Raw genomic sequence first — 12,143 nt, forward strand, 5'->3', positions numbered from 1 at the left:
AAAAAAAAAAGTGTGATGTTGGGCTTATGAGAAAAGAAGGAATAGTTTTTTAAAAGAATTATTATTTTGGTGGTTTTAAACAATTATTGACCTAGACCAGCAAGTCATTCCTCAGTGGTCCTAAGGGGGACTACCAGGACATAAAGAAGACAGGAGAGCTGTGTCTTCTCCCAGTCAAGTGCTTCCTGAGTGCTGGAATTACAGATGTGTCACCCCAACCCAGTGGAGCACAGGATCTTACATGTAGTTTAGGGCGGGGGAAGAGTCAGCAGAAAGCCCATACAATTACATTAGGTCATCGTGAAGCTGATCAAGCAATGTTGCACAGGGGAACACAGGATATCTCTAAGTTCATCATAGATCACACATCAGTTTTGAGACTGATAACTTCTTTTTAAGGGAAAAAGCCAAGTTCCCAGGGACTAAAACCTTAACTCCTTGACCTCAGCTCCAGATCAGAGCTTGCCAAGTCTACCCTTAGCAAGGACAGAGAACTAGGTTCCTTCTGTCCTTTCATCAGGGGTGCTAGGAGAGCCTTGGCTTGGCCTGGCTCTCAGCAGATTATATATATATGTGTGTGTGTGTGTGTGTGTGTGTGTGTGTGTGTGTGTGTGTGTGTGTGTGTGTGTGTGTATGTATGTGTGTGTGTGTATGTGTATGTGTTATTTTTTGGGTGGTGTATGTGTATGTGTGTGGTGTGTGTGTATGTGTGTATGTGTGTGTGTATGTGTGTATGTATGTATGTGTGTGTGTATGTATGTGTGTGTGTGTATGTATGTATGTATGTATGTATGTATGTATGCGTGCGTGCACCTGTGAGCACGAGTGCAGGTACCCGAGGAGACCATCAGATTCACTGGAACTGGCATTACAGGTGGTTATAAACCACCGGATGTGGGTGGTGGAAACCAGCCTGGCTTCCTCTCAGCACTCTTAACCATGGTACCATCTCAGCAGTCCCAAAATACTTCTTAAAAGTGTGGGTAGGGCTGGTACATAAGATAGCATAAGGAGACAAAGAACTTGCTAACAAGCCATGGCAGAAGGAAAGAAGATCCTCCTGCAAATTGTCTTCTATCTCCACACGTACACAGTGGCACAAATATCTCCACCCACATCCCCCAAAGTTAGATAAATAAAATGTGATACACACGCACACGTATGTAGGAGTCTATGCCTATAGCTCAGTTGGCAGAGTACCTCCCCCTAGTACTTTATAAACCAGATATGGTGGGACACAACTTAAAATCCTAGCATTCAAGAGGTAGAATCAGGAGGATCAGAAGCTCAAGGGAATTTCAGCTATGTCAAGATCAAGGCAGGCCTGGAACATATGAGACCCCATCTCAAAAATACAAAACTAAAGTAAAAATTTCAAGTATAAATGAGTTAAAGATTTTAAATGTGGGAGATATGTTTTAAAGATCAGTGGAAATTGGGAACCTGTGAAAACATGAGTAGTTCACACTGTAGGCAGTTTTATCTGTGTGAGCAGAACTCTGGGTAGCAGCTTTCTTCTTGAGTTTTTCTTCACTTGCAGATGAGGGATTACCTATGCAGGTTAGAACAGGCTTGCACATGTGCAGAGCCACTGTGGATGGTAAAAATGCCCTTAACACTCTGCACCCCTTGCCTTGAAACTATGAGCATCAGGCACCAGGGCTCATACCTCCAGCACCGCATAAACAGGATGTGATATAACTTGACTTTCATCCATCCAGAGGTAGGGACAAGAGGATCAGAAGTTCAAGGTCATCCTCAGGATTGCATCGATTTGAGGCCAGCTGGTGCTAATTGAGACTCTCTATCTCAAAAACCAACCAACAAACAGTAAGACAGCAGACTCACTCCAGCCTCACTGGGAGGTCACAAGACCTTCAAGCATCAGTTAATCACAGGTCTGTTCTCTTTGTTTTGATAGTACACAGACTAGAAAATAAAGCAGTAGATTCAGAGGGCAGAAAACAGGAAGAAATGGAAAGAAAGACAAGAAATCCATTCGCTCATTTATGCATTTCCTGAGCCAGGGCCATGCACCAACAGAGTTGACAGATAGAAAGCAAAGCCATACAACCTCAGAATTGAACTGGTAGAAGTATTTACTACTGGTGTTAGATCACAGTCATTTGTTGATTAAGATCTGAGCATCCTAGGCTGTTGGAAAATCAAAGGAAGTACACAAGATTCCAAAGAGTGAGTTAAGGGATCTGGGATGCATTAGCTGTATTTTAGAGTAATCTATTTAAGCCTCTGTAAGCTTTAATGCCTTCAATTTATGTCAGGGATAAATAATAGCTCGTATAAGATTGTGTAAGGTTGGCAGGAGGTGCAGCAGAGTTTTGCAGATTTGCTGAACTATGATGAGTGTTCAATAGATTACATGTAAAACAATTATGCATACACTTGAACACCACTTAGGCAGGCCCTAATATAAACTGCTTTATTGTCAAACTAAAATCTCAGCTTTGATGAAAGACTCCCTACCCACAAATAAAAGCTGTATGTATGAAGTTCCCTTTCCGTCAAGGTGTGCCTGCAGCCCTCCTGATTCAGCCTGTGCCTGCTGTCCTTGTCTGCCTAGCCTGTCCTTGGCTACAGGGGAAGCCAAGGCACTGAGACCGTGTAACAGAGACCTGAACCATCCAGGGTAACTCTAGGAAAGCATAAGGCTGTGCAGTGTCTTCCTTCCTAGTTTCTGAAACACCAGCTCTTTCCAGTGCCACAGATATACCAGAAGCAGGAGCTGTGCAGGTGAGGAAACTGCACACACTCAGCTTCTGCCACCTCAGGAGTGTGAACACAGCAAGAGCCACCAGAGCAGAAGCCATTTGGGTATGAGCTGCTCAAGTCACATGTTGGTCTCTATTACCTGGTCCCACAAATATACACATGTGCCCTTCTGGTTTTATGACGTTCTACATCCCTCTCCATTTAATGAACACAAGAACTGGCTTCAATGAATGGCCCTCGAAGTCCTGGACTGGCCTGCCATCAAAACATCTATTTAATGAGACTTTTCAACTAGGCAAGCTGCACTTAATCACATAAGTCTGATGGGAGAGTTGAGAGTCACTCTCTTGGACTGCAGCATCACTTCCGTCTAAGTAAACAATTCGTAACTCTTGTATCATTCTTCCCATCTAAGTACTGACAGGCCCCACCCTACTTAGCTTCTGAGATCAGACAATATCATGTGCATTCGGGGTGGAAGGGCCAGACTCTTGTCATTTCTAAAATGAATGATCCTGTTGCCCTCTGAGCACAGCTGGTGACACATCAGTCTCATTAAACGACAGGCAACTTTCTCCCTTAGCTTCCACCCCGTGTTTTAGAGAATTCTGAGGGGAAAAAAAAGAGCCTTACTTTACAAATGAAAATAAGAAAGCTTAAGTAGATAAACTTTTAAAAACTACAGTGCCTTTGAAAAATTGGGCAGAGACCTAGACAGACAGTTCAGCATTTAAGCACTGGCTGTTCTTGCAGAGGACCCAGATTCAACTCCCAGCACCAACATGGTGGCTCACAACCATCTGTAATTCCAATGGCAGTAGACCCAACAACGTTCCTCTGGCCTCTGAGGGCACACACACATGCAGACAAAACACTCATGTGTAAAAAACAAAAGGTTGAAAAAGAAAACTTAGGCAAAAGGAGTTTATTGTACAGCTGTGTGTTTCAAGAAGGGTATGTGGAAAGGTGATTTACTTTTGTGAAAAGTACTCAGTTCAATAAAACTAGTGATGACTGTCATAAACACAAGAACCCAGGACACAAGAGGAAAGTGCACTGCTACTCCATGTCACCTCTAAGCACTTATAACTTATAACTACCTTTTTATTCGGCATGAACCTGCTGGCACAACTAAGAGGGGCTGAGTGGGGTCTTGAGCCACAGACAGACAAACTCTATATGGCATGAGGCATGGATTAGGACTTACAATGAAAAGGTAAGCAGGCCTACTTAGGTCCCCTGGCAATTAAGAGAGAGGACATGACAAGAGCTGAGGGTTGTAATGTTAAAGAGAACCTCAAAGGTTCAAGCTGAAGATAGTCTGAGGGATATAAACTATACATAACAAAAGCCAAGATTAAGGAGAGTGATGTGGTGGACACACACACACACACACACACACACACACACACACACACACACACACTAGAGCTGAGGCAAAGTTCCACCATCTCCTGCTTCATCCAGTTCCTGCCCTTCCCAAACCTGGGGCTAGGGAGTTTCAGGTAGGAGATCAAGCTGTAAGGTGGTTCCTAAGTTCCAAAGTACTGATTTTTGAAATACATCATGCCTCATATTGGGAATAGGCATGTAAGATGTCTGTTTGGCATGTAAAAGACCTGGGTACAATCTCAACCCCACGCAAAGGCCCACTGTTTTAGCTTCTTTTCATGTTTTTCCTCACCCAAGACCCCAGGAATAAGAAAAGCCATTAGCAGTTTTTTGAAATGATGCACAATAAATTTAACTTTGAGTTCAGTGACCAGCTCTGGGACCGTTTAATGCACAATGGTGGTGACCTAAGCTTGTCTGTCAGCCGGTAGAGTTTACAGTTTAACACACACTCACTTTTGCAAGGACATCTGTGCATAAAGCTCCACATCCCAGAGTTGGGAACCTGTGCGAGCTCTGAACTATACCCGCAGGTTTGTCCGATCGTGGTACATCTGGTAGGGATCACCAGCGTACCAGTTGCGCCTCTTCCAGAAAGATGTCGTCATTTTATCTAGGAGTTTACTCTGGGTCTTATTGCAGAACACGAATTCCCTCAAGCGCTTCTTTCTTGCAGTTGACTTTTTCCATAATTTTTTCTTATAGCCAGCCTATGAGATACGTTCCAAAGACATTTTAAAATTCGCAAAGGCAACAGCAGGTACTTCATAACTTATAGTGTATAGGTCCAAGGAGCAAAGCTAGACTTTGCGATAAGTAGGTAAGAAAGCATGTGAGGAAGAGGTATTAATAATTTCACAGTTTGGAAATATTACTTAAAATCACAAGCTAGATGTAATTCAAGCACTCAGGAGACTGAGGCAGGAGAATTAAAAGTTGAGAGTCAGGCTCAGTAGATAAAAGCACACACCACTCTTCAGACAATCCAAATTCAATTCCAGCACCAATGCAGTGGCTTACCACCATCTGTAATTCCAGCTCCCCAGGACCCAGGGCCTCTGGCCCCTAAGGGTACAAAACTCACATGCAGACCCACACAGACAAATAATTACAAATAGAATAAAGCTTAGGCAGACTGATCCCTGTTGAGTTCAGGGCCATCCTGCTCTACATAGGAAGTTCCAGGCTAGCCAGGACTATATGGTAAGACTTGTCTGAAACAAATCTTTCTTTTAAAAATTAGAAGTAAATAAATGAATAAGCTAGTTGAAGGCCAGCTCAGACTACAGAGCAAAAGCCTGTCTGGAAAGAAACAAAACCAAAAATGGGCTGTGGTGATGGCCCAGTGGGCAAAGTGCTTGTAATGCAACCAGGAGGACCTGAGTTTGGAACCCAGAACCTATGTGAAATCTGGGTGTGGTAGTGGACAGCTGTGACCCCACGCTAGTGAGGAGAAGGACCAACTGATCCCAGAGCTCACTGCTCAGGCAGGCTAGAAAAATTGGTGAGCCCAGGTTCAGTGACAAAGCCTTGTCTCAAAAACGTAAGGATCTGAGAGATAGCTCAGGGCACAGAGTGCTCTTCCAGAGAACCAGCAGCCATGTTGGACGGCTCACAACTGCCTGCAGCTCTACCTTCGGGAGGACCTGAGGCTTCTGACCTCCGCAGCAGCTCTACTCGCAATTGAGCGTAGAAAATGAGGCGCTTGTTAAGGAGCCAAGTCAATGGATCCATTCACGTCAAAGCTCTTCACTGCCTGGCTATGAGCGGAGTTCTCATCCACACTTCTCTGCAGATTTCTCTAAGATGGAAAAATCCTCTCAGCCCTTCCAACAGTGACTGCCTGCCACTCTGAACAGTACTCCACTCCATTCACACGCACACCCTTTCTCTCTCGAGGACAGACAGGCGGCACCTCAGCACAACACAGAAGAGCTGCCAGCACGTCATGGTCAGGCCACAGCACACTCACCTTTCTCCTTAGCCAAAGGCCAGAGTGAAGTCGGAGGAAGCGATGCACAACCGACTTCACCGTCTTTCTCTTTCCTTTCCGTGCGCTGCAGTACGTCAGAGCTCTGACCGGAGGCTTCAAGACACTGGGAACCAATGTGGCCACTCTAAAGTACAGTTTTAAAACTGTGGTAAACAGAGTGACTGAAGGACAAGGAACTGGCTTTCAACACATCACATAAGTCAAGAAGAATGGCAACCTTCCTAAATTCAAGCCGTCTAAAATCTACCCCCACAGGGAGAGGTAGGACCTGTGTTCAGCACACACAAGATTCTAGAATCAATTCCCTCACACCCAAAATTAAACCCACCCACCCGACCACTAGGAGAGAATGTATCCCCAGTACTTCAACCGCAGTTTGCTATCTGTCTGCCTACCCGAGTAAAAACTCCTTAAGGACTTCAGCTTACCTTTGTGTACTTTCTGCAAGTGCAGTGGTGGGTACCTATGGGTGCTTAACTGATTATCTGCTGACTGACTGACTCCCACACAGCTGAGCCACATAACCTGAACACCCCATGGATCTCCGATTTGTCCGACATTTTCTGGGAACTGTATAGACAACATCAGACACAAGGCCAGGGTGGAGGCAGACATCACTAGTAATACTAGACTAGCTCACATAGACCTAAGGTTCCTTCCCCAGTGCTGTAAACCATTTGTAAAGCCAGGCAAGGGGTGCACATGGGAGATTAAGACAGGAGGGTGATTACAAGTTAAGGCTACACAGCAAGATGGGAAGGAGGTGCTCTGTGTAGTCCTATTGTGGGCATCTAGGGTATCAATCATGCTCACTTCCTCAGTCGGGTAAATCATAAACTGCAAGTAGGGAAAGATTATCTACTGTAAAATGTCTTGAACACATTTTACAGATTTTGCAGTACTGGAGATGGAAGAAAGGGCTTCACAGATCTGGAGACAAGCACTCTGCCGTGGAACTACATGTCCAGCCCAAGCACAAATATTTTAGAAAATTTTGTGTAAATATTATTTAAATATATTATTGTACTGTATTTACCTATTAAGGACTGATGCCGTGTGCCCATATGCCAGGTGTCCGACAGACTCGACAAGCCTTGGAGCAGAGGAAACAACTGATGTCTGAACATGTCTAAAAGGAATGGTGCGCAGCGCAGAACTAAGACCGGCATTCCTGGCACAGTTCCGATAGGTTGACGAAACCGAGACATTGAGGGGACGTAATATTCCTGCAAAGACAGAGAGAAGTACATGTACTGAACACTCTAATATATATACATGTACCCATATATAACTCATGGAAATAAAAGTTGACTTAACAGAAGGTTCCTGATGCCAGACTCACAGAAGAAGATTTTTAACAGCTTCATCAACCTATAACTTACATATGATGAAATTAACTATTTTTATAGTTTAATGGTTTTTAGAAAAATTAGAATTCTAAAGCCATCATATAATCCAGATTGGTATGTGTATGCTCTTTGTCCAGAAGTGAGGAACAAGATATGTGTTAGATTAACTGCCCTCCACCAATTTTATACCATGGGAAACAGCCCCTCAGGATTCAGTGCGATGATAGGTCAGAGACAGGAAAGCTGGAAGGACAGAGTGGAGAGAAGATTGATGAAGAAAACAGAGTAGTTGATGTAATCTCAACATTTGAAAGTGGAGGGGGAGGATCAGGAATTCAAGGGTATCCTCTACTATAGAGCAAGTTTGAGGTCAGCCTAAGGTACATGAGACACTGCTTCAGAAAAACAAAATAAAAACACAAACAAAATTAACAAAGGGCTGGAGAGATGGCTCAGTGGTTAGAGTAATGCTGCTCTTGCAGAGGACCTGACTTTGGTGGCCAGGTTCACAGCTACTGTAGCCCTAGCTCCAAAGGATCTGCCAACTCTGACTTCCCCAGCACCTGAACTCATGTGTCTGTGTGCCTGATACACACACACACACACACACACACACACACACACACACACACCACACACTCACACACACTTACACACACACTCTCACACACACACTCACACACACACTCACACACTCACACTCACTCACACACACACACACACACACACACACACACACACACACACACACACACTCACTCACACACACACACGCACACACACACTTTAAAATAATAAAGGGTTAGCTGACTGCTTGCTATATAAGCATAGAAACTTGAGTTAGGATCCCAGGACTCAAGTAAAGGCTGGACATGGGGCCACTGCAATACCAGTGTAAAAAGAGGGTAGAGACAGGTGCTTCCTAGAGAGATCCAATACAAAAACATAAGCTGAAGTCGCTCACTGCCAACTTCAAGCCTCCATGTGCACGTGTGTTGGCATGCACATGCCCACATACATGTGCAACCTCAAAATAAAATGAAAGCAGAACAAGAACATAAACAGACCCTCCAAGAAGGAGAGCCCACTTTGAGTAGGACAAACATCAGCAAAGCCCTTGGTGCTGAAACAAATCCAGCTATGGGAACGGCAGGATCAGGCCTGCCAGAGGCTGCACATTGTACATGGTTTCCTAACCATAGCAGAAATGCCTGGGAACCGGCACTGAAGGAAGCTGGGCAGCCAGGTGGAGGTGAGAAGGCAGAGGCATGAACTGAAGGCCATCCATCCTCTTTATCAGTCCTTTTCCCTAAGACACTAAGCAAATCAGAACCATTCAGTTTACTTCTCTAGTACTTTCTAACCAACTCTTGTGTGAGACTCAAGAACATATATACAAAAAATGCCCCATGAGACGGGAAGTCCTATGACTAGAATTTGGTGATGATTTTGTCACTAAACTAGATGCACAAAAATGAGTACTTCAGAGCTGGGGAAATGACTCCGGTGTTAAAGTGTTTCCTATGCCTAAGTTTGGTGTGCAGAATTCATATAAAAAGCTGAGCATACTTGTACTTCCAACACGGGGGAGATAGAGACAGGTGGATTCCTGGGGTTTGTTGCCTAGCCAATCTAGCCTAATCGGTGAGCACCACATCCCAGAGAGAAACCCAGGCTCAAAAATCAAGATGGATTGCTCCTGAGAGCAATCTCTGACATGTGCCTGCATGCACACATATGTGTATATGCTCTCACACACAAACATAGCCACAAATACAAATATGCTAAATTGTACCTCAATGAAATTAGTTTTTAAAAAAAGTAAAGGCCAAGCCTACCATGGTGGTGATAGTCAGTAAATCTAGTGTGCAGGAGGCTGAAGCAGGAGACCAGAGTTCAAGTCCAGTATGGGCTACAAGAGTTACTTATCTAAAAAAAAAAAAAAAAAAACAAAAAAAAACAGATACCAGCAACAATTTGATCTGGGTGTAGAGTCCTATGCCTGCAATCCCAGAACTCCAGAGACAAAGTCAAGAGAATCACAAGTACAAGGCCAACATGACTATTAATACTGTATGTTCCTGTTAACCTGGGCTCTTTAGTGAGACCTTTTCTCAAAGCAACAACAAAAACTCTACCAAGTTGTGTCTACCTAATCTGATGCAAGACTTAGACCAGGGCTCCACTGTCTTCTGCACTGATTTCACCAAACAAGTGGGGCAATGTGGTGAATGAGTGACAGGGTTTGAAGCAGACTAGTATTAATTTCAGCTCCTCCTTAACTAGCAGTGTGAACGGGAACAACTTACTTAACTCTGTATACTCATTTCTTCAACTTTAAACTAGCTAATTATAGAGAGGATTACATGAGATAAAACACTAAAATGATTAAGAGAGCTTAGCTTGAAGAAAACATTGAGACAATGCTAACAGCAGATAAAGATGGGCTGAAGAAAGGCAGGTTTGGGCGTCCAAATACCTAAAATCTCAGTTTGTGGAAGCTAAAGAGGACTGAGAGTTTAGGACCAGACTAGGCTACATAATGAGGCCCTGTCTCATTAAAGAAAAAAAAAAAAGAGGAGGAGGAGGAAGAGGAGGGGGCTGGAGAGATGGCTCCGTGGTTAAGAGCATTGACTGCTCTTCCAGAGTTCCTGAGTTCAATTCCCAGCAACCACATGGTGGCTCACATCCATTTGAAATAGGATCTGATGCCCTCTTCTGGTGTATCTGAAGACAGTGATGGTGTACTCATATACATAAAATAAATAAATCTTTAAAAAAAAACCAAAACAAAGCAGTCAAGAATCAAAAAGTTTCTCTCTCTCTCTCTCTCTCTCTCTCTCTCTCTCTCTCTCTCTCACACACACACACACACACACACCCCTCTGAGTAAATGAAAACCAGACATTACTCTAGACAAATTATATAAATTAATGTAAAGTTCAAAACTAGTATGTTCCCTTATATGAACTTTTTATTATACATTCTCATAACTCACAAAAGTTCCATTTTTAAGCTCTAATACCTGGAAATTTTATATGGTTACATTTCCCCCTCTTGGTCCTCTGTGTATTCTTCCACAAATGTTACCTCTATTCCTAACTTACTGATCACCCCTATCATACTTCAGCAATTTTAACTTCCTACCTGGTTCTGCCTTCACCCCTAAATCCCCTCGCCACTATCAGAGGAGTGTAGTTCAAAACGAATTATCAGGGTTGGGGATTTAGCTCAGTGGTAGAGCGCTTGCCTAGGAAGCGCAAGGCCCTGGGTTCGGTCCCCAACTCCGAAAAAAAAAGAAAAAAAAAAAAACCAACAACAAAACGAATTATCAGTCTCTTGCATACGGTTCTCAAGAGTACCAGATACTCGATGCTTTACCAACTTGTTAAGTCCGCAGGTGGGAGGAAGCCCCATTTTACCACTATAGAACCAAAAAATTCAGAGAAATTATATGACTCTCAAGGTCAAGGTCGCGAGAGGCGGTTGAACCTCTAAATCAGGGGGAAAAAAAGAAGGAATCTTAGGTGTCACCTTCGCTTCCTCTACCTCAGTTTCGGGTATCCTACGGCAGGGTGGATCCAGTGAACGCAGGTCACGGACACTACATTGTGCAAGGTATCGCACAGCAAACCTCCGACCTCAAGTCGTCTTGTTTTTTCTTTCCCTGTTAACATCCAAACTAAACGCCTCCTCCCTCCCGAGCCGGTTCTCTTCTCAGTGAAGCCGTCAATAGAACACTGACCTGAGGCAGCTCTCACGGCGCCCATGAAGATGGAGGCCGCCATCTTGCAGCCTGCCTACGGTGGCCGCAGAGTAAGATAAGCAACGTAAGGGGGCGAGGCCAAGGGGAACAGGCGTGGCCACTTTGGACTGTGGCTTTTTACTAGGTTCTGCCCTAAACCACGATTTTCTTAATTATTTTGTGTTTATATTTGGGTTCGCTCATAACACTGCGTGCTTATGGAGGTTAGAGAAAAACTTGCAGGAGTTGGTTCTGTCTAAACTTTTGTTTGATGGTTTCTGTTTTGTTTGAGACAGGTTTTTTTTTTGGGGGGGGGGGGGAGTGGTTGTTTTTGGTTTTGTTTTTGCTTTTGTGTATGTAGCCCTGGTTGACCTGGAAATAACTCTATAGACCAGGCTGACTCGAACTCACAGAAATTCTCTGCCTCTGCCTCCCAACTGCTGGGATTAAAAGTGAGAGCTACAGCCCTCCCCCACACCTCAACTAAACTTCCCCATTTTTGAGACAAGGTCTCCCAAGATCCCGAAGGTGACTTGGGACTCCTGTCCCTAAAGTGATCTATCTTACTGCCAGTATAGATATGATAGCAAGCAGTACAGGCTCTGCTGCGGAGCCAGCATGGATTGTGTGAAGACTTAAAAAAAAAAAAAAAAAGCAAAAATTAAAGTGAAAAAGGAAGAAAAAGGTCCAAAATAACAAGGAAAACAAACACCCCACAGAATTCATTTACAGAGTAGCTGTTCAATTTTTGGCTTCAGGATTCTTACACTTTGTCAAGGAACTAACCACATAGCAGGTTAAGGCTTGAAGACTTCAGAAAATTATTGAAAATTCAAAAGAGCTTTAACTTTTATGGATGATATCTACTGGCATTTGTTATACTCCAACTTAAAATTGAGAAAAATAAAAACAGTTCTGCCCTTTTTCTATTGCT

The 12,143-nt window shown here is 43.7% G+C and overlaps 1 protein-coding gene across 3 annotated transcripts; it reads right to left on the reverse strand.

Moving 5' to 3' along the window:
• Positions 1 to 3,640: 3,640 nt before the first annotated feature.
• Positions 3,641 to 11,293, reverse strand: Mrpl35 (mitochondrial ribosomal protein L35). Of its 3 annotated transcripts, none has more exons than XM_032906358.1 (4): positions 11,210 to 11,293; positions 7,152 to 7,341; positions 6,095 to 6,239; positions 3,641 to 4,832 (listed from the first exon to the last, which is right to left on the reverse strand). In XM_032906358.1, the coding sequence occupies exons 1-4, from the start codon at positions 11,250 to 11,252 to the stop codon at positions 4,644 to 4,646; spliced, it is 567 nt and encodes a 188-aa protein (XP_032762249.1). In that variant the 5' UTR covers positions 11,253 to 11,293; the 3' UTR covers positions 3,641 to 4,643. The 3 variants fall into 3 exon arrangements, 2 of the variants coding, with proteins under 2 accessions (XP_032762249.1, XP_032762250.1); XM_032906359.1 differs by having other exon boundaries at positions 6,095 to 6,258; positions 11,210 to 11,253; XR_004388291.1 differs by having other exon boundaries at positions 4,711 to 4,832; positions 11,014 to 11,257.
• Between the last annotated feature and the right edge of the window lie 850 nt (positions 11,294 to 12,143).

This window comes from Rattus rattus, chromosome 6 (genome assembly GCF_011064425.1).
Source record: "Rattus rattus isolate New Zealand chromosome 6, Rrattus_CSIRO_v1, whole genome shotgun sequence".
In the NCBI taxonomy this organism is placed as follows: domain Eukaryota; kingdom Metazoa; phylum Chordata; class Mammalia; order Rodentia; family Muridae; genus Rattus; species Rattus rattus.

Bases quoted from the DNA above. Each gene is read 5' to 3' on its own strand.
- Mrpl35 (XM_032906358.1), bottom strand. From the start codon at position 11,252: ATGGCGGCCTCCATCTTCATGGGCGCCGTGAGAGCTGCCTCAG. The intron at 7,342-11,209 runs GTCAGTGTTCTA...CTGTCTTTGCAG, and splicing joins CGCCGTGAGAGCTGCCTCAG to GAATATTACGTCCCCTCAAT. The intron at 4,833-6,094 runs GTGAGTGTGCTG...CGTATCTCATAG, and splicing joins GCCTTTGGCTAAGGAGAAAG to GCTGGCTATAAGAAAAAATT.